The following is a 23,371-nucleotide window of genomic DNA, read 5'->3' as shown; positions in this document are numbered from 1 at the left end:
GAGAGTGTAAAGAGGAAGGCTTTGAATAGATTGGGATGGAGGAGGAGAGTGTGCAGCTGTGTTAGTATTAGGCGGCGAAGTGCTGCAGTGAGATGTTAGCAGTAGTTTCTGAGCCCAGCAGCCTTCCCAAATTAATAAGCTTACCCTGTCAGTTGGTTATTTTACTTACTAATTAATTAGATATTCGTTACTTGCATAAAAGGTACCATAAGCTATACTCGCGATTTGTAGACAACTAGATTGGACCTTAAAAATTAATCTTGGTAACTAGTGGGATGGCTTTATAGCTGTAGGTTTATAGTGCCAAACTCACATTTTCCAATATCTATTGTTCTTTTTTTGTTTTTGTTTTTTTGGGGTGGGGGGATGTTCATTGTAATGAATGTTTCAGTGCCTTCAAGACAAAATGAGAAAAATGTAAAAATCAAATATCCAACCAAAGAGTATGCGTAACTAGGAGTGGAAACTGGGGCTACTTTCGACAAAAAAAACTATCGACGCCATCTATTATCTGGCAATACTTGGCATTTGTTCAAGCTTTGTAATCGTTTTTCTGTCAGGAACTGGGATCAGAGACTTATTACTACCCTAATTTTACCAATTACATTAATTAAATTAATCATTTTTATTATCACACTGAAAAAATGCCTAGTGTCGCCAGACGCTAGATGGCAATGAGGAGTTTTTGGCCGAAACTAGCGCCAGTTCCCACTCTTATAAGTTACCCATACTCCTTGATCAAGACATACAACTAAAAATCTAATCATTTTATTAAAGCAAAAATAATGCGGAATGCGCTTTACATCGTTGATTAATGGCCGTAAAAATATGAGTAAAGAATAAAGCTAAGAGCTCATGGCTTTTTTCCGTTTTAACTTCGTAACCATCTTTGGCACTTTCAAAATTCCATGTTTTTTAGCTGGCTTCGCAGATTCAAGCGGCTGTAATGACAATAAACTTCGGGACGAGTCCTATAAAAAAAGCAAACGTTTATTATGACAAGGAATAGCAACTCGACCTTTCTTTATTTTTATTAAAATTGGAAAGGGAGACAAAGAGAGGGGGAGATGTAGAGCCATTGTACCTTGACAACTATTATGACTAATATAATAACACAACAAATAATGATTGTGATAAATCAAACCCATTCATTTAGCTAGATAAAAAAGTCATTTTTAAAAGTTATGGAATACATTATCGATATCTCTAATAAGAAAAATATTAGACTCCAGAACGGGGTATGTCCTCAATGACAGTAAGGGAAATTGATACAAGAAGATTTGGCGCTATAATATGGATTACATAGGAATTAAAACTACAAGCGCCACTGACAAGACAGTGTTGTCAAGAAGAACTAAAAAAATTCAAAACAAACTTGATTTTTATTTATTGAAACGTATATTTTAGTTTAAAATTTAAGTTTAATTCGATCCGATCCCAAATTTTTTAAAAGAGGAATTTTTTTTATATTATTTATCATTCAAACTATCTTTTGTTGACTATAAAACAGTTATGCCCAGTAAAGATAACATGTGCCAGTGGCAATATTTGGCTGCGACCATGTGGGAAGGGGTTGGGGATGAGGAAGTGCCAAACCCCCTCCTATACGGAATAAACTCTACTTATTTTGAGGTTTAATGCTGCTCTTTACTTTCATAATAAAAGCATTGACCAGAAATATTCCCAAAAATCAAAAGGGATTAAATATCGATTTCTACTTTTCCACCCCTTCCTTAGAACTAATTCTATATTTACTTGAAGGCTGGATGAGAGTTAGGATGTTTTGGCATTAAAATGCACCCTTTAATGCATCTGACACCAATCACGCGGCAGGCTTGTATATATTTGACTCTATAGTTATTTATTGGTTTAACTCACGAGGATCCAAATCAGTAATTTCAATTAAGAAATTCTGACATGAATTCAATTACTCCTTCCAGTTAATGCATAAAAGAATAATCAATTTTATACAATTCGCTTTCTGTTGCTTCTCTTTTAACCGCAGATTTCATTTATGACTCGATCTGTTCGTTGTGATGCTTGTTGTCACATATCGGCTTGCCAAAGATCTTGTTTGTGCTTCATTTTCATGCATCGTTACCTCAAACTTTTTCCCATGCTTTTTACTTTAGCTGTTCAGATTCAATCAAAATCACGTGTAATTTGACATGGCGTCGTAGATGTTAAAAACTTATTCCATTTTCCCTAATCGTTATATTTTTTCTTTAATTACGTAGTTATACAATTCAGTAATAACCAGGAATGTTCCAATGCCTATGCCCTATGAAATATCTGATACAAGCATTGAGCAAAATCAGCTTTAATTTCGAGTGATTAAATTTCTTTCAAAACTCGGTTTTGATTTTCATTTACTGGGGGTCTCGGAAGGCATGCATTTAAGGGGAGGGGAATTTTAGGCTCTGGCATGAATACTTCAACAATACACTATTTTGCTTCCAAGTGCATCAACTAGGGACATAACAGAAAAGCCCCGAAAGCACGTGAATGTAAGCATTAGTTTTCAGATCAGCTCTTTACAAGGTTTTAGCACCACAAACTGAAACAGTTCACATACTAAGGAGACTGGGAGGGGGAAAATACAAAAGTGGGTTAAAAACACCGGTTCAAAATTTAGAGCTTTAAGATTATGATTGCATACTTATAATACTTTTTATCTTTATACTCCTTTAATTGACACTAAGAAAGTGTTATCTCCTTTGAAATATGCAGTATAGGATGTTCTTATTAAAGTAGATTTATATAGTTATACCTAGATATCAATAAACATCGAACTACAATTTCATAGTAGCCAACTAACCCTGGCGGGAAATGAAAGAAAAGAAACACGTCACTGTTACCCATACTAAAAAACAATATTCTTGTTTGGCTTAAAACCTCAAGCAATGGGTGTTCAACCATTTGAAAAGGGCGATCCTAATGGCGATATTCCAGTAAAGAGTGTTTCTGGAAAACGGTGATTAGTCTCTTCCAAAACCAATAAGAGTTTATTTTCGCATTGGAATTTCACTATTAAAATGAGCCTTTTAATACTTATCATCCCTAAATCATTTTTAAATACAAAAATTTCTCACCCAACAGTTTTTTTTTAAATCCACTTTTAAACTTTCAGTTACTATGAAGTGTGATTCGCTATTATAGGTTGCAGCTGTGGTCGAGAAAAAAGATTTTTAAATGATAAAAAACACTAAAAACTGTAGAGTTTTACCGAGAAAAATTGAGAAAATTCGAGTATTCTGATAATGGCAAATTAGTTACAGGTAAATTACCTCATACGGCTGAAAATGTTCGGTTTTTATTTGTTTTATTTTCAGAGGCTAGGACTGCAATATATCATCACTAAAACAGTGCAATGGTGTAACGGTGTATAACGGTGTCTTGACCTGTCTTGAAAACGGCAATGCGCCGTATTGAAAATCTTGATTTCAGAAATTTCTTTATTTTGTGTCTTCAATTAAGAATAAATAAACTACAAATAATAAATTTATAAATTATAAATGGATAAATGAATTGAACAACTAAATCGTCAGTCGGGTATCAAAAGGACGTATCTCCATAGCTGTAAATTTTCAGAAGAGCAGGAAAAAAAACCTCACAATTTTTTATTTCCCCTCTAACAACGATTTTGTTTTACGGTTATTGCAGCGGAAATAAAAAGATGTGAGTTTTTTTTTCTTCTGCTCTTCAGAAAATTTACGATTATACAGATAGGTTCTTTTGATAACCGACTGCGTCATATCGAAATTTCACAGTCCGGTGGGTTCCAATTTAACAATTATTACTCAAATTAGGAAATTTAACTTCGATACGATAAAAAAAAGCTACACGTTATGAAGGTGAATTTTTTCACAATTATCATTTCAAATTTCGAAAATTTAAATTCGAATTTTATAATTATATTCAAAATATTTTTTAATTTCTAAAGGTCTAGTTAAATTCTAACTTTCTAGTCTCAGTTTTCGGTTTTTCTTGTGTAAAAAAAGGTCCGGGTTATATCAACTTTGCGCCAATCTTTCAAAAACAAATACGAGAAAAAGGCAATCCGCACTTTTTGTTAATTCCTCTGCTTTTTTCAGAATCTTCATTATTTCGTCGAAGACAAAAAAAATTGTAGCACGAAAGTGCTATAAATTGTAGCACGTAAGTGTTACCATTCGATCCTTAAATGTAGCAGGTGCAACAGTGCTACTCATGATGAAATAATGCTAAAATAGCGCTTTCGCGCAACAGGTGACAACCCTGGTTGTGAGCGTAAACTGGCACTCGCGTCGATAAAAAAAAACTATCAACCTCATCTACCGTTTGGCGACACTTGATATATTTTTTTCCAACTGTAATCATTTTTTTGTCAGGAACTGTGATCAGATGCTTATTAATACCCTATTTTATCAAGTACACAAATTAAATTAATTATTCTTATTGTTACACTGGAAAAAATGCCAACTGTCGCCAAATATTAGATGGCGTTGACAGTTTTTTTCGACACTAGCACAAGTTCCCATTCTTTAACCCTAATTTTTGAGGTGTAGGTCAGGTTTTGATGAAACAATTAGCAGACAAACATAAGAAATTAAAACCAAAATTTTATATATGCCTGAAAAAATATGGAGCCATACTCCGAATTTTTTTTTATAGATGGTTAAAAGTTTCAATTGCAACAAGAAGATACCAATACTCATGCTATTACTGAATATGCAAATATATTGCTTTAAAATTATGCATTAAAACTTACTAGCATATCAAAACTAAGAATAATTTTAAAAACAGGAATTAAGCTCCTCCCCAAAAAAGGTGCCATCTTGCTGTTTCAAGGGGTAGTCTTAAATTGGGCTAAATGAAGGGGGCGAAATATTTTTTCCAGTCTTCACGAGAAAGTAAACCCAGCTATTTTTTCATTCTTGTTACAATTTCTTTTCAAAATCTAGTACGAGAAACAAAATGAGCTTTTTCGTCTTTTGCTGGAACAGTCCAGGAAAGCCTTCAATATGGATTTCAATGTGAATGTATATGAGCGCAATGTGAACGATATGACTTATCGTCATATGGTTGTTATCGGTTCAATATATTTTAATGACAAAGCCTTCAATATGAGCTAAAGGGACTGATATTTTTGGACCTTATTAGGTTTCATTCATTTAAGTATTTTTAATAAAACTATCAACATCCTATTTTTAATTAAACTAAAAAAACTGTTTGTTATTAATTTTTCGTTTTGTCTGATTAAAGATTGACTATAGTAAATCAAAGAAAGCTTTTTTTCATCAAGTCAACAAATCAAGACATTTGTGAGACTAAATATCCTAATTAAACTGCTCGCCTTTCTCTTTTCGTTTCCTTACTTTCTTTCAAAAAACTAAATCAGCATAATTTTACAAAGCTAAATACCCCAATACAGCTATTCACCTATCTCTCTTTCATTTTCTTTTCTTTCTTTCATTCTCTAATCAAGCTGCTCAACTTACTCTCTTTTATTTCCTTTTTTTGCTTCCTTCATTCTCTAATTAAACTACTTGACTCACTTTTTTTTTAATTTTCCTCGCTTTCTTTCAAAAAACTAAACAACCCAATTTTACAAAGCTAAACGCTCCAACTTAAAAATCAACACAATTTCACGAAGCTAAATACTCAAATTCAACTATTCATCGATCTCTGTTTCATTTTCTTTTCTTTCTTACATTCTTCAACCAAATTGCTTACCTTACTCTCTTTCATTTCCTTTTCCGTTTCCTTACTTTCTTTTATTCTCTAATTAAACTACCTGACTCACTTTTTATCACTTCTCACTTTCTTTCAAAAAACTAAATCAACATAATTTGACGAAGCTATATACCACAATTCAACTATTCACCTATCTCTCTTTCATTTATTTTTCTTTCTTTCATTCTCTAATCAAACCACTCACCTTACTCTCTTTCAGTTCCCTTGAGAATATCTCATTTTCTTTTTCAAGATTCCTACTAGTCGTTCCTTTATTCTTTTCATCTTTAATCAGATTCTCTTATTCACAGCCAAAGTCCTTCGACGAAAGACTTAGTCGACTACTACTATTACGAGATAAAAATAGCTCCTTGAGCCAACGCGAAGATCCTCGACCGGTCTTCGACTTGGGTGACAGCTCTTGAATTTGCTCCCTAGCTTTGAACTTCTCTGCTTGCTTCGAGAGTAGACGAATGCTATTGATAAGGCGAGCATAGCTATCCACATTTTTATTACAGAAATCCAGCTTTGATATGGGTGCTAACGATTCTGGAATTCGAACTTCTCTATCAATCCGACATGGAATGATTTTCTTTGGCTGCTCTGAAAAAAAAAACCCAACTAACTATAGAGAAATATAAATCAATATTAGTGAAGAGGAATCAAAATAGAAAGTAATTAATGGAGGAACAAAAGAGAAGCAGTATTAATAAAAGAAGAAGAAAGAAAAAGGGAAGGAGGAAGAGGGACCAAACAGGGACCAGGAATCTTTTTTTGTTGTTGGCGTGAAACTTCAAGGAGTCGTAACGTGGGCCAAAGAGGACCAAACATGTTGTTTGGAGAGAAGAGGGTAATGACAGGCCTGAAAATGGGCAAAAAAACAGTTGTCCCTAATCAGTTAAAACTTGAGGCCGTAATTGCCTTGGTCAAGATAACCCTAATGCAAAAATATTTTGGCTAGGGCTAAGGACTCCAATCCTGAAAAAAAAAACAGAATTCCTTTTTTCGGTTGGTATGGGACTTGTATCTGAAGGCACTTGGGCCAAGGGGGAGTCTCACTTGACAAGATAGAATTAAAATAATATTTGTTTGCTTGACAATGAAAGGGCCAACTCTAAAGGGACCAACAAACAATTTCTTTTTTGAACTGTTTGAGAAAAAAACAGCAACATAAGTTTCTGCCTGATTGCACAATAATGCAAACACGAAGCCCCCCCCCCCCAAAAAAACAAAACAAAAAACAAACAAACAAGTCTGGTCCAAAAAGGAAAAAAGAAGGGACAAAAAGAAGAGTAAATCAACAAATAACAGAGGCAACGCTATAGTGTTGCCTATAGTAAAGGCAATAAGGCTTCAATGTTTAATTTTTTTTCCAGAGGTACTTCACATGGAAGGAGTGGATGTATAAACTTCGGAGGGGGCTCATTCGATTAGAAACTCAAAGTTCTAGTGCCCTTTTTAAGATCCAAAAGTCATCGGAGGGCAACTAGCCCCCCCCCACACGTTCTTTTTTCGCCAAGTGCATTCGATAGAAATTTTGAGATAGCCATTTTGTTAAAAATAGTTCAAAGGTCAGATCAAAAAAAATCCAGGGTCGATTCAATCCCCCAGAGCCCGAAGGCAAGTATTTTAAGCTACGCCCTGAGTATAAATAAGGTTTTTATGGAAGGGGTGGTCGTATAAACTGCAGAAGGGGCTCATTTAACTTGAAATTCAACGTTCTAGTTCCCCATTTTAAGAGTCAAAAGTTATCAGAGGGTCAAACCCCCCCCCCCCACGCTCTCTTTTCTCCAAATGCACCCGATCGAACGATTATATAACAATGCCTTCGGGGTCGATGCAAAACCCAGAGCCCTGGGGCAAGGATTGTAAGTTATGCCCCAAGGGTATATAAGGTTTTTATTGAAAACGTGGCCGCAAAAACTTAGAAGGAGTCTCATTTGATTAGGAATTGGCATTTCCATTTCCCTTCTAAAGAGTCAAAAGTGATCGGAGGGCAAAAAGTTCCCCGCCACAACCTCTTTTCCTTAAATACAACCGATCTAACTTTTGATATAATCCTTTTGCTTAAAATATTCCAACGATCTTATAACAATGCCTTCAGAGTTGACACAATCTTTAGAGCCCAGGTCAAAGTTTGTTAGTTATGCCTCAGGGGCATATCAGGTTATTATGGAATTGGTGGTCGTATAAACTTTGGAGGAAGCTTATTTGATTGAAAGTTCTATTCTCTTTTCAAGAGACAGAAATGATTGGAGGGCAACTAGCCCGCCCCACGCCCTCTTTTCTCCAAATGTATCAAATCAAAATATATATAGCCAAATGTCAAATAACTATGATTTCAGGTTTGAACCCCCCCCCCCCGCTGCCCTCGGGGAAAGGGCTATAAATCATGCTAGTTATCCATCGTTAACATATAAAGTTTTTTGGATGGTGTGGTCTTTGAAGGAGGCTCTTTCCATTGGAAATCTAAATTTCTTTTGCCCTTTTTAAGAGTCAAAAGTCATCAAAAGGTAACCAGCACCCCTCCCCCTCGGGCGCTCTTTTCTTCAAATGCATCCAGTTAAAATTTTGAAATAACCATTTTGTTCGAAAAAGTCCAAAATTCAACTTACTATAACTTAAGGGTTGAAAAATCCACCATAGCCCCCGAGGCAAGGTTTGTAGCTTATGCAAGTTGGCCATTGCTAACATATAAGGTTTTTGTGGAAGGGCTGGTCACATTACCTTTGGATGGGCATCATTCAATTTGAAATTGAGGCTTCTAGTTCTTTTTTGAGAGTCAAAAGAAATCAAAGGGCAACCAGCATCCCCCCACCTTTTCCCCAAAGACATCCTGCCTAAATATTGAAATAGCTATTATATTCAAAATAGTCGAGAGGCCAAATAACTATGATTCTGGGGTTGAACCCCCCTCCCAGCCTCCGTGGAAAGGGCTGTGAGTTATACTTTGTTTACTTATATATATATATATATATATATATATATATATATATATATATATATATATATATATATATATATATATATATATATATATATGTTTATACATATATATATATATAATAAATTGATTTTGAAATAGGGATTTTGAAAAACTTGAAACTTTGGCAATCGAAAACGAACAGAAATTAATTAAAAAAAAAACTTTCGTAAAAAGAAGTTTTTCAAAGAAAAGTAAAGGCTATATTAGAAAACAACAGAAAAGTAAAGAGCCTAAAAGTATAAAGCCTTCTGCTTCACTTCCGCTTTACTGAAAACTATGTATCTTGAACAGTCTGGGAAAGAACTAATAAAATTAAACTACTACTACTACTACTGCTCACAACTCATCGCAGCACCAAGCCGCCTGAGGCCAACACAGTTGCGCACGCTCCTCCTCCATCCCAATTTATTTGAATCCTTCCTTTTTAAACCCTCCAACGAAGTTCCCATTTCCTTTAAATCTTTGTTTATGACGTCCTCCCACCCCAGACGGGGACGACCTGCTTTCCGTTTAGCCCTAGATGGTTGGCCGAAAAGAACGATCTTCGGCAATCTGTCATCCTTCCTCCGCACAAGCTGCCCTAACCACCTCAACCTTTCTTTCATTATAGCCCTAGAGAGCGGTATTGAACTACAATTTTCGTATAGCCTATTGTTTGAAATACGGTCAGTCAGCCGGGTACCCAGAACAATCCTTAAGCAATTTCTCTGGAAAACATCTAGCAAATCTTCATCCACTTTTCGGAGCGTCCATGCTTCAGAGGCATATTTGACCACTGTCATCACTGTAGCTTCTAATATTCTAATCTTGGTTTGGAGACTTATATTTCTATTCTTCCAGACTTTTTTTTAACTGTGAAAAAACAACCTGAGCCTTGGCTATTCTTCATTTAACATCTTTACTACTACCACCACCCTTACTAATATTACTACCAAGAAAGGTGGCCACCAGATTAAGATTGTCATTACTAAGAATTGCATTTTAATTTTCGCTTGGTTCTAGCCTCCAGGATTTAGTCTTCTTATTATTAATCTTCAAACCTATACTATCATCTTGAACTCGCACACCCTCAAAAACTTCATTCATTTTGCTCACACTTTCATCTAAGATACTTAAATCATCAGCATAATCTAAGTCCAGGCGACTTCTTCCTCCCCATTTGATTCCGTGGTCTCCCATTGCCTTTCCCGTGCTCCTTAAGACCAAGTCCATCAAAATAATCCATATAAAGGGGGATAGAACACAACCCTTTTTTACTCCTGATGCAATTCAAAACCAGCTGCTAACGTCGTTTCCTACCTTAACCGCAGCAGTGTTATTCTCGTACATAGCACTAATAATTTTAATGTATTTGTCTGTTATACCATATAAGGATAAGACCTTTACTAAAGGTCTTCTATCAACAGAATCCAACGCTTGCTCGTAATCTTTAAAACTGAGGACCAAAGGTGTTTGACAACTCAGGCACTTCTCAATTACTAACCTAAGAGTGAAAATTTGGTCAACAAATCCTCTGCCTTTTCTAAAACAGCAGTGTTCTTCTATTGAAACTTTGTCTACGGCATCTCTCAATCTAAAAAGTATCGTATTACTAAGTAATTTGCTACCTACAGAGACCAGACTAATTCCTTGATAATTACCACACTCAATTTTATCACCTTTCTTATAAAGTGGCTTAATTAAGGTTTTCCTAAAATCATTTGGTACTTCCCCTTTTTCAAAAATCATATTCATAATCTTCAGTAGCTTGTTTCTAACCTCAGAGCCACCATATTTAAGAAACTCATTTACCACCCAATCAGCACCTTGAGCCTTATTCTATTTTAATCCTCTTCTCTTAAAACTTTGTCTACGGCATCTCTCAGTCTAAAAAGTATCATATCCACACTCACTTTTATCACCTTTCTTATAAAGTGACTTAATTAAGGTTTTCCTAAAATCGTTAGGTACTTCCCCTTTTTCAAAAATCATATTCATAATCTTCAATAACTTATTTCTAACCTCAGAGCCACCATATTTAATAAACTCATTTACCACCCGATCAGCACCTGGAGCTTTATTATTCTTTAATCCTTTTAGTACTTTTTCTATTTACTCTTCACAAAACAAATCTTCCTTCACATCCAAGGTATCAAAAACTTTTTCATTTTACTCTATATTTTTTCAAGCATCTCTATTTCGGTTAAGCAAATTCTCAAAATGTTCGGCCCATCTCTCTTTAGTTTTTTCATTATGGCTAATTGCGACCCCATTCCTATCTTTAACTGGGGCAAGTCCGGATTGACTACTCCCTCTCAATTTGTTAACGTGCAAGTACAGTATTTTACTATTATGCCGTCCAGCTTCATCTTCCAGATCCTCGGCAATTTTTTCCAGGGCCTCACACCTACTCAGTTCATATTTTAATGTTTTCTCTACCTTCTTTATATTCATTTAGTTTCCATATGATCTATAGCTCAGATAATTCTTGTACAAGTCTTTTCTAATTTATGTTAAACATAAATATTTTTCACTAATATTATTAGATGCAGTTCTAGCTTTCTTCCCTAATACACATTCCGCAATTTCACAAATTATTTTTCTAAAATTATTCCAACCATTTTCCACAATACCAAATTTTAAACTCTCAATTTTAGCATTCAACTGTTCCGTGAAATATTCTCGAAGATTCTCAGCCTGGATTTTACCGGCATCGATACTTTCCAGCAGGAAGTTACCCTTCCGAAATATCAGCTTCCAATTAACCCTTGACACTTCTGGATGGTGTTCTTTACTTTTGACATCAATAACGGCATTCTTATATACCCTAGTATGCTGTATTGATTCTGCCAGTCTTTAGTTTACAATAACATAATAAATAAGGTTTGCTGTGTTACCATCATATGAATACCCCATTGACTTTTTGGCCATTTTATGACCAAACACCGTATGGTTATAACTAGATTGTTATACCTACAAAATTGCAAAAGTCTGTATCCCTTACTGTTTTCTTTTCCTACACCAAATTTACCTAGGCTGGGATACCATCTATCCCTATTTCTACCAACCTGGGCGTTAAAATCTCCCAGTAATAACATCATATTTCTACCTGGGACCTTGTCTATTTGCTCCTGCAACTGTAAGTAAAATTCATCTGAGTCCCTAGTATCTCCGTCAGTCGGTTCTACAGGGGTGTATACTACTATAACTGATACCCTGAACTTTCTAGTCATAAAATGAGCAATTACTATTCTATTATTAATACCTTCCCAACCCAAACAAGACATAGCAGCTTCCTTATTCATTCTGAGCCCTACTGCTTGTCTATGTACCCTATCCATCCTACCTGAGTAAACAAATTCAAATGTTTCCGACTCCTGAGATATGAGTTTTTGAAACTCCTAATAAGTCCAGTTCAAATCGTCTGAATTCGTCAGTCAAAATATCGACACGATAGTCATTTTTTAATGTCGTAACATTCCAAGTTCCAATTTTCATGTTCTTTAAATCATTGAAATTATTTTCGCCTCAGGAAAAGCAATGATCCCGGATACCAGTGCAGGACGGGGATCACATATCTTCTCAAGTCTACACCGAAAATTAAACTGAATATTTGATATATAATGATACTGAAGCTCATGATGCTGAAAGATCATCAGTTCATGCTTTTATTTCATTGTAATTTTCATTTTATGTTCCATACTGAAATAAGTACAAAAGAAAATATTTGTAATACAATTCGTTTTCAGTAAAGCGCCATGACGCACTATGCTTTATACTATTACAGTTAGGAAGGGGCAGTAGCTGAACCCTTGTTTGTAGTGATCCTTGTGCGTTTTAAGCTTGATTGCATATTCAATTTAAATTTTACTGGTTTAAGATTTATTTATTCATTTATAAACGGACCTGTTGTATGTTTGTTTGCTATAATTGTTTATTTAATTTCTGTTCGTTTTGGGTTAAATTTATTCTTTAATAGTAATTTCTGGTCATTTTCAGTTTGAATTATTATAGATTTTTATTTCTGCTAGTCTTAAGTTTAATATGGCCTTTACTTTACTCTAAAAAACTTCTTTTTCGGAAGTTCTTTTTTATTAATTGACATAAAACATGAACACTGAGGTCTCAAAACAAGAATATAGTATACAAAAAAAGAGTTCATAAAGTAAGGTAAAAAAATCCAAACATAAAATAATAAATAAGAAACACAATGAAAATTTATAATTTTGAGGAGACCAAAGGCTGAATTATATAGTTTGGAATGATTCTCGTATGATGCACTGTTTTTTAAAACCAATTCAGTTCATTTACCATGAACTGTTTCAAAAAGATCTATAAACGAACCATTTCCATAACCGAGGAAGAAAAAAAAGAAACATAAAAATAGGAAGAATACTTGATCGATTTAAATTGGATGAATTCAAGCCAACGCACTTTGAGGAAGGTATCAAAGGAAATTGTTTGAAAAAGTAAAAAAAAAAAAAAAAACATGAAGAAACGTAAAAAAGTGTAAAATAAAGAATAGAATAAAAATAGGGACAGTATATTAAACATAAAAAATAAAAAATAGAACTAAAAAAAAAACGAAAATTTTGAAGAACAGACACCATAATTGAGAGATAACTGAAAAATTTTTGAAAACACTCGTTTAGAAAATAATTTTATGATGATTTTTCTCCGGAAAATCGTTGAAAAAATACATATAAATATAAAAAAAAAAAAAATTAGAAGTGTAAAAATATAAGGACAGAAGAACAAGCACCATAATGGAAAGATAACTGACAAATTTTAAGAGAACTTCCTTAAAACATTGTTTTATTAGGGGCCTTTTCAAAAAAATGGTTTAAAACTCACATAAAAAAGGTGAAACTAAAAAAAAGAAATAAGGAAGAACAGAAGAACAGTCCTTAACTACAGAAAAATTACGAGCTGTTTTTGAGAAAAGATAACTGACTGAAGACAATTCCCCTAAAAAATTGTTTTATTACGAAGCTATTGTTTATATTAGGGTATACTTCCCTAGACAGCATACAAATAAGATAGAACTAAAAAAACTCAAAAAAAGAGAAAAGGGAAGAACAGAAGAGTAGTCCCTACACTTGAAGCATAACTGATACATTTTAAGAAAACTTCCCTAGAAAATGGTTCTATAGGGAGTGCAAAAATTGATATTTACCAAATCCAATTGTGATTGTCACATTGACTAACCAGGTATTAACACTGCTATTATGAAATAGATCATCAGTGGCTATAATTATCACAGTTTTGCAACGGTTTTTGATTAAGCCAGTAAGAGCATTGATTTCTGAGTGCATTCCAGGCAGCAGGTCGTCTCTTGAGCAAATCTTAAAACAAAACACAATATAAATTAAAGAAGAAATGTAGATAAAGACAGGGCATAGACCCTGCAATTTTACCATCAGAATATTGTTTTCATTACTTTTTAGGTACTTAAGTGTTATAGCAACCACACTTTGTTCTTGATCTGTACTAAAACCGGTTTTCTGTGTCCACTCAGAGATAATCAGCTTAGCATGAGCGAGATATATGGTATCTATGCAGGTACATTTTAATTATATATCTAATATATAGAGGTGGTTAGACATTTATTATAATGGATTCTGAGCGGCCTACTTTCCATAATTCTCTGTTGCAGTTAAGTATTAAATTTGCCTCATATTTTGGTATGTTTCATTAGGATTAACCTAACTTTACTTCTTTGGTGTGGTCGCTATAACACATAAGCACCACTTTTTATAAAAAGAACCATTTTTTGTGTTTCGGTGAATTTTCCCCATTATTGATGTATTTAAGCTTAAATTTGTCAAAATTAGTGAACCGAACAAGAGTTGTCTCAAGTTGGTGTAGTAGCTTAGAACAACATAGCCTAGAAGACAACGCAAATCCTTTCTTGATCGTAGCAATTTTCGGCCAACAAAGTCAATGAAGCATACATTCCGTGTTCGACTTCTCAACTTCAGAGTGGCCCCCCCCACGAAATTTCAAGATTTTATAGTTTTGGCACTCATTTCTTAAACTTCCGTTTATATGTTTTTTTTTCATTTTTAGTAATATGATAAGATAAAATCAACCAAAAAACAGTTTATATCGGGCGAATTAAATCTTGGGCAAAGATAAAATTTGAAGAAAAAGAACGTTTTATGAGTTTTGAAAGTATCATTCCGTTTTTTACTTTAGTTTTCAAAATATTGAGCTTTTTTTGGGGGGGGGGGGGATTGGCTTCCTGCACCTCCTCGCAATACTCATTTATTATACTTCCATTTATATATTTTTTTCTCGATTTTTAAATCATTATCCCATTTTTCACCTTAATTTTCAAAATATTTAGCTCTTAAGGGGGGGGGGGGAGCGTCTTCCTGCAGCTCCTTGCAATGCCAATGCTTTCAACAGAGTGGTTTCTTAGAAGCCAATTTTTATATTAATCTTAAAAGTAAATAGGTCGATGGATTAATCTTGACTTGACTTAAGGCTCCTGCCGCGTTGGGAGCGACGTAGAGAGCGTCGCAACTCTGCTTCTCCAGGCTGACCGGTCTGCTGCTATTAGTGAGGCCTCGTCGACAGCAATGTTAGCTATCTCAAGAAATTTGTTGAGGCTATTCTTCCACCTTGTCTGAGGTCTGCCCCTCGGGCGAGACCGGCCATGATCTTTAGCGTCAAAATCGTAGACTATTCGGGCTGGGGTTGTCGTCGGCATACGCAGGAGGTGTCAAAACCATCTGAGAGTACGGTGCGCTATTTGGACGGAGAATGGCACTTGGGATGTGAGTGCGAGCAACCTTGTGTTGGTTACAATATCATCCCATCGAAGTCCCTCGATCCGGCGGAGCTGTTTCGTCTGGCAGACGTCTATCATGCTGAGGATTGTTGATTTGAGAGGCCAGGTTTCCGCTGCATAGAGGAGGACCGAGCTTACGGATGCATTATAAATTCGCATCGTCGTGCGCCTAGATATATGCGGCATTCTCCAGAGATTGTTGAGCCTTCCGACGATAGACGACGCTTTTGAAACTTGGCTGCACACCTCTTCCTCTATAGAGCCGTCATTAGACAGCACGGAGCCAAGATAAGTGAAGTTCTTTACAACTTCAACAGGAGCTCCGCAAACTGTTATATTATCACGGGGCGAGACTGGGCTTGGGCTCAATCGCCATTATCTTTGTTTTAAGCCAGTTTATTTTCAGCCAACTTTTGCTGCCTCTTCCTGCAGGACTTCCAGAGCGTCAGTCAACTGGTCGATCGAGTCAGCAGTGAGACCAAGATCATCTGCGAAGTCAGCGTCCGTCAGAACGCGATCTCCAAACTGCAGACCAAAGGGCAGGTGATTTGTTGTTTGTGTCATGACATGGTCTATCACGCAATTGAACAGTTCCGGGGCGGCAGGACACCCTTGTCGTACACCAGTTTTGATGCCAAATGTCGTGCTCCGTTTGCCGTTGAATTGGACGCAACCCACGGTCTCTTCGTAAAGCTTTTCAAACAACTTGCAGTATTTGTCAGGTAGACCAGTTAATCAAAGTATCAGCCAGAGCGAGTTGCGATCCACCGAGTCAAACGCAGCCTTGAAGTCCACAAAGGCTACATATGCTTTCCTCCTGAATTCCTTCGTCTTCTCAATTAACTGGCTCATGGTAAAGATTTGTTCGACAGTGGATCTCCCGGGCATAAACCCTACATGCTGTATTCTCGTCTTTCTTCCAAGGATAATCGTGCATCTATCCAGCGGGGTCATAGCAAGGAGCTTTCCAGGCACTGAAAGTTGCGCTATGCCTCTTTCGTTCAAGCGGATGCTCTTGCTCCCCTTTCTCTTCCATAAGGGCAAGATTATACCAGCTCGCCAGTCCTTCGGGATCCATTCTGTGCGCCAAACCACAGAAAACAGCATATGGAGCCAAAGTAGCATCACCGGTCCGGCATACTTCAGGAGCTCAGCAGATATTCCACATATGCCTGCCGCTTTGTTGTTCTTCAAACGTTTTAGTGCTGTGTATACTTCTGGTGACGTGAATGGAGTTTCTGTGTCACTTGTCAGGAGTTCCTGGGTGCTGACGGCTAGGCAGATGAGTTCCTGTTCAGTCTACGCTACGGCTTCGGCGATGAGAAGGCCCGAGAAGTGGTCTTTCCATCGACTGACCTGGGAAGCTTCGTCACTGAGCGGCTGGTCATCCACAGAGACAACAGATGCAACTGAGGGGGCTATGTCACCTGTTAGATCACGGAGATACTTATAGAGACTGCCCACGTCACCTTTCTTGGCTGCACCCTCTAGCTCATGTGCCTTCCTTTCCACAAACAGCTTCCTGTCTCGCTGTATCAGTTTTTTGCGGACACCATTAAGGCTTCTATACGTTGGCATGTCACCGAGAAACCTCACCTTGCGTCTCTGCTCTATGACGTCAAGCGTATCCGACTGAATCCACGCTTTATTAGCTCGCTTTTCCGTCCAACATTTGCTGTTGCTGCTTCCAGGACATTATTTTTGAACGAGAGCCATGCGTTTTCACAACTTTCAAATGGCAGGAGTGTGTCGAAGCGGTTTGAGACATCAATGGCATATTTCGACCGTATGTTCTGATCGCAGAGGCGAGAGACGTCGATCTTGGCTGGTCTTGGTTCTGAGTGATGGGCTTTGAGCCTTAGTCGAATGTTAGCGACGACGAGGCGATGGTCAGTGCTGCCAATTTCAGCTGCCCTATACGTCCTGCAGTTACTAATCGAAGACCTCCATCTCTGTGACACGATGATGTAGTCGATCATTTTTTGGTATGGCCGTCGTTGCTGTACCATGTATATTTGTGAATGCCCTTCCTTGCAAACATGGTATTCGTAATCACAAGGTAGTGCATGCTGCAGAGTTGCAGAAGCCTTAGATCATTGTCATTTAGGGAATCCGGAGTAACTGGTCCAATGACTTGTCGCCATAAGTTGTGGTTGTCGCTCACAGTAGCATTAAGGTCACCCAGGAGAATGACAATATCGTGCCGGAATATCTTAGACAATTCATTCGTCAGGGCAGAGTAGAAAGTGTCCTTTCTTTCGGTGTCAGCTTCCTTTGTTGCGGAATAACAAACAAGTACCGTCATTTTTCCTTGCTCATTACGGAGTCTAGCATAGGCGATTCTATTTGAGGCGGGAGTGAATGACAATAGCCACTTCTTGGATTTGTCATCAAGAGCTAGTCCGACTCTGTTTCTTTTGATGGTTGTCCGGCCAGACCAGAGAAGGTGGTATCCCTCACCAATGCGATCATTTCCATTCCCGAATAGGTGGGTTTCTGTTATTCCAGCAATAGAGATGCGGAATCGCTTCAGTTCCATCGCTAGAAGCGTCTTAGCTCCGGGAAAATTTAATGTCAATACATTCCAGGTGGCAATTCGGAGGCCATCTTGGTCAAGAAGATTCAAACGCTGGTCATTTCTCAGTCCAGGGGCCAGCAAGGGTCGTCACGGGATAAAAGAAGGTTGGTCATCCGAGGCAGTTGCTAATCTATTCGTTGCAATGGGTCTCAGGTGGAGGGTTGCAAGCCCAACCGACCCTAGGCCTGGATTCTGATTAGAGCCAGGATTTACCTGGATACTGAGAATCCTGGGGTAGTCTCCACTCACCTCATGAGGTTGAGGCCACCCTGATCGGAGCGTTTAGTTAGGGGAAACTCCGTATCCAGAGGTACGTGGTCAGCAGACATGGTCTGTATCATTCCGGACGAGCTCCATTCACCTCCAAATCGTTGAAGCTTAAATGAGAGAATGGAAAAGATAATGATGGAAAGTGAGAAAAGAACATTTCGAACGTCTGTAACGCTTGACATTGGTAAATAAGCCATATTCAATAAAGTTATTCAACCGAATTCACACTAAGAAAAAATATATAAAAAGACAAGGAAAAACCAGCATGGTTACTACGTAATCACTACTCTCTATTTGACACTCAAGGGTATATTTGGAAGGGGTATGAGAATTTACACCTACTGCCAACAGAAAGTAAAGATACTCTTGTGAAATAAGTACACCAAGATTTTAGGAGACCGTTTGAGAAGTCTTTCAATAAGGACTCTAATGGTTGTCCCACGACTTTTCTTTCTTTGAATTTAGGAATATCCTATTAACTTTCATCATAAAGGTAACTTATAAAGCCACTTGCTTCTAAAGATTCATTACAAAATGTCCATGAGAAACACCTTTTGTCTGCGGTTTCGAAAAATCTCACCCTCCTCTAAATACGTTTCGGGCAGTGCCGTCGTTTGGGAGGGAGGATGCGCAAGGGGGGGGGGGTAGTTGGCACCCCCCCAAAAAAAATTTGTGGAAAATTATTACATAACCCATGCCCCTTGACTCTGCAGATGTGGATCCTTCTTGCGCTCCCCCCCCCAATAAAATTTTGGAATTTTGCCCCTGGTTTCGGGCATCTTAAGCTAGTGGACGTGTGAATGTTTTGCTAACATCGTCTTCCAAAGATTGCTCGCAGATTTTTTCCAGGACTTATTGTTTTTAGGAATAAAAAAAAATGATCTTTTAGGAAATAAAAATATATACTTTTTTAGGATTTTTTTTTTTTTAGGAAATCCCCTATCGTCCTCATCACATCCTATAAGAAGCTATGGTAGGTGGAATATATCAAAAATAAGCTACTTACTTGCAAAGCATCATTTTCTAGTCGTTTTCGCAAATTCAGCGCAAATTCCGAATCAACAGGAGAGTTGTCTGCATAAAGAACAAAAGCATCATATGTGACCAATGGTAAACCAGCTTCATAAGCAGCTATGTCCTCTATAATATTATAAAAGAGTAGGAGAAAAAAGCGATAATAGTACAGAGAAAAAAGTAATGTCCAAATATTTCACTGCGTTTAGGTGTTAGGATAACATTGTTAACAATGTGACATCACAAACCAAGTGGACAATTTCTCGTAAAAATTTTTTTTTTCACAATGTTTATAAATTCTTTATTATTAAATATACTGGGCTATATTATGTTTATATATAGTGTAGTTTATACACCCATGGCTGCTCAAGACCGAGTGTCATGGAGGATAATGATGTCTGCTCTCTCGACGCTGGCACAAAGCCGGCAGGACAATTGAGTCAAGTAGGTCAATAGTAGGTTTCCGAACTATATGAGATATTAACAGAAACTTTTGTAAAACCAAGAGGTGCAAGTTTTATTTTTATTTTTAAGGAGTCTATCCATTTTATCTTCTTTTGCATTTGCAAATGTTGGCCAGTGGTGGATCCAAGGGGTGTTTTCAGAGGCATGTGCACCCCCTGCACAAAATCAAAAGATACACTAATTACAGGGGTGATTTGAGGGGAGATCAAACAATTATGAAGGGGCCCAAGTCATGTCACCACTCCGCCAGACATTATTTCTGTATCCACCCCTGATGCCGGCTTATCCGTGCTTTTATTCCGAGTTAAGATGTTTTCTTATACTATGCTAAGAATTGCGTCAGTTCCTTTGCACGATTTTGAAATACTCAGTCAAGATACATATGATTATGAAAGTGAGCATATTAGTAGCAACACTGTTTGAAAACAATGTCATATTCCCTTTTTTATTACTATAATTTCCTATCCAGTTTTTAGTGCAGACTTCGGAAAATTGGAGCCTCCCACCCAGACTCCATTCCCCCCTCTCGCTGATAGAAGGCTGAAATTATTTCTATTAAATACAAGTTGGCCCTGTCGTGATGAAACCGATATCCGTTTTATTTGTTTCGATGGTTTCAGATCGAAAGAGTTAAAAAATATGTTTTTTTTTTTACATTTTTGGAGAGAGAATCTATGCATTTAAAAATTGGTTCGAGTTTCAGATTTTTGATTTGGAGCTTCAGATAAAAAAAAAGTTATTCTATAAGACCATGTTAACACTGCCGATTATTTTCGGGGTTGCGTGTTAAGTCAACGTAGCTCCTGTTAACGTTAAGAAGAATGGTTAAAATCAACGGGACGCTAACTTCCAGAAATCACTTAAACCCTGTGGCAAGAGCTAAGCGTGGCAGAATTATGCCAAGCTTTAAGGGCACTGTGCCAAACGTTGTGAGGGCTGCGCACCGTGACGTAAAATTGTATAGCACACGTGGCGCTCTGAAAACTACATCAGATGATAGAAAGCGGGTGGCCCCTCGGTTAAAACTAAGGACCCGCCAAAGATTAATCGTTTCTCATCAAAACTGTTTTCTTGCAGCAACAGCACAGACTCTGAACAAAATGCTCAAAACATAGGTGCAGAAGCTTTTTTACAGTTAATGAAGGTTGGAATTCCCTGTTTTACGATTTCACATGCTATAAAAGATTCATGCACGACCAAAATGGTATTGACAAAGCAGTGACTCAATTACAAGACTGCAGGCGTGCTTCCGGAACCGTCCACAGCCCATTGCAAAAAAAATTGATCTTTCAGTATTGTACAAAAAACGCTAGATTTAAATCAAAAACGTTGATTTAGTGATTTTTTGTTTAGGCAATGCAAAAATCGCTAGAAATACTGATAAATCACTAGAGATGGCAACCCTGTATAGGCAACACCTGTACAAGTGATCAAAAACAGAAACTTTTAGGTTGTTTTTTTTAATTTTTTCCGTAATGTAGGGGACAAAATGTTTTCGATATCTGGAGGTAAATCAGCGAACGAGTGACGAGTGACAAGATAGGAACGGGCTCAGAAACAACCCAAGGCGGGCGGAATCTGGGCGGGGAGTGTTTTTGGGAAAACATTTTCTGTGCGAGGGTTCGTGAGTACTCTTTTTCAAAAACGGAGGCACAACATGACTCTCCTGCATTTTTGGGAGAAGAGAGTATAAAAAGTAACTTTCTTTGAAAATTACTCGCACAGATATTTTTTGGATGTCACCAAATCTGTCTGAATTTTCCCGGGAGATGCCACAATCAAGACTGCCACCCAGAGAAAAGAAATCGCTAGATTTTAGTGATTTTCTTCAATAAACTAGTGACTTATGAGCTGATTTAGTGATTTTTTGTTTAGCCAATATAAAAAATCACTAGAAATAAAGATAATTCACTAGAGGTGGCAACCCTGGTCAGGGTGCTAAACTGGATCAAGATGCGGGCGGAAAAACGAAGCATAAATCCTTAAATAATGGGAAGGGGGCGCCAAGTTTATTTAGGAGCTTAAAGAGAAATTAAAAAGAAGGACGCATAAATTTTAGGCGGATTAAGAAAAATGGGCGAGGATTTCAGTAATCAGCGACATACAGGATTTCCATCATGGTCAGCTCCTAAAGTACTACAATCGCCCAAATTTGCGTGCTGCACAGTGATTTTCTTTGCTATAGTAAACAAATTAGCTAACATAGTGCTAAAGTAGGTTTTTCGCGCTATCTTAGCAGCCCTAAGCACGTGCTACAGTGCTGCACATAATAAAACAGTGCTATAATCGCATTTTCGTGCTATAGGTGGCCGCCCTTTCCACATTCCAAAAAAGAGGCTAAAATTAGAGGGCGGCAAGAGCCATAAGTTATTGAGAAACTAATGCTTAAAGTTTAAAGCGGGGGACAAAGGGAGTGATAGGTGATAACTCCCACCCAGTGGGAACAAAGCAGGGGGACTGTAATGATTGTCTATATTGGTTCGAATAACGTAATAATTTTATCGTAAATATTTTAAAAGAACTATTTTCCAAGATCACTTACTGGACGTCACAGGCTGATATTCGCCCTTGGGATATTTTTTCTGATCTTCAAGTCTCCTCTGATAAGACTGTAAACATCTTTCTAAAATGGAACAAATTAATAATAAAACAGACACAACTTTTAAGCAAAAATTTAGGCCTTTGCCATTGACTATCTTTATTCTCGGTTTTGAGTGTCATTAAAAATAGACAACCATAATTAGAAAATACTAAAATTTCCAGATTTTTTTTTAGTTAGTGTATTTATAACAACCACTTAAATTTTGCTTTTCTGATATACAGCTACTTTAAAATAATTATTCAATTGTATTTTTCTACATATATATATGATATATATATATTTGTTACTTTTAATATATATTGCTTTTAACTTTTTTAATATATATTTACAATTATAATATAATAGACAATTAAATTTTATTTTTCTAATATATAGCTACTTTTATACTTTTTTAGTTATATTTTTTCTAATGTATTGACTACTTTTAATATAATTTACTGTTAGTTTTACACACAAGTTACTTTTATATTAATAATACAAGTTACTTTTTTAATATATATTTACTATTTTAATATAACAGTCAATTAAATTTACTTTTCCAATACATAGCTACTTTTATATTTTTTTAATTATATTTTTTCTAATATATTAGTTACTTTTAATATGAGTTACTGTTACTTTTACATTAATAATATAAGTTACTTTTTAAACATATATTTACTATTACAATGTAACACCCAATTAAATTTTACTTTTCTAATATGTAACTAATTTTCATCCCTATTTCGCTCCTTTTTAATACATTTCTTTCTAGTACACATAAAACAAAATGGCTAAATAAAGAATTTAATCTAAGCCTATTTATTTTTAAATTTAACGCAAATAATACTCTACCCTTTTGTGGAAAAGGAAGAAGGAGAATGCGGAACACAGTAGCAATAATTAACAGAGGTAAGGCCGTACCCAGGATTTTTTTTTGGGGAGGGGGGGAAGAACTTAAAAACCCATCAAAAGTTATAAAGAGTA

At 36.5% G+C, this 23,371-nt stretch overlaps 1 protein-coding gene across 1 annotated transcript; it reads right to left on the bottom strand.

Annotated features, from left to right (window-relative positions):
- Positions 1–740: 740 nt before the first annotated feature.
- On the bottom strand, positions 741–22,498 carry LOC148951489 (uncharacterized). Its single transcript, XM_089090911.1, has 5 exons — positions 22,346–22,498; positions 19,331–19,464; positions 13,857–14,025; positions 5,921–6,318; positions 741–971 (listed from the first exon to the last, which is right to left on the bottom strand). The coding sequence occupies exons 3-4, from the start codon at positions 13,993–13,995 to the stop codon at positions 6,017–6,019; spliced, it is 441 nt and encodes a 146-aa protein (XP_088947037.1). The 5' UTR covers positions 13,996–14,025; positions 19,331–19,464; positions 22,346–22,498; the 3' UTR covers positions 741–971; positions 5,921–6,016.
- Positions 22,499–23,371: the final 873 nt, after the last annotated feature.

Source organism: Artemia sp. Qi Xiang Cuo, chromosome 6, assembly GCF_049724085.1.
Source record: "Artemia sp. Qi Xiang Cuo chromosome 6, ASM4972408v1, whole genome shotgun sequence".
NCBI classification, from domain to species: domain Eukaryota; kingdom Metazoa; phylum Arthropoda; class Branchiopoda; order Anostraca; family Artemiidae; genus Artemia; species Artemia sp. Qi Xiang Cuo.
The sequence above is the reverse complement of the archived record's forward strand: the minus strand, read 5'-3'. Positions and strand labels throughout refer to the sequence as shown.

What these genes read in the sequence shown, in the direction of transcription:
- LOC148951489 (XM_089090911.1), bottom strand. Translation starts at nt 13,995, where the DNA reads ATGCACTCAGAAATCAATGCTCTTACTGGCTTAATCAAAAACCGTTGC. An exon ending in GACAATCACAATTGGATTTG is followed by an intron (nt 6,319 to 13,856) that starts GTAAATATCAAT and finishes TTTTTTTTTCAG; the next exon opens with AGCAGCCAAAGAAAATCATT.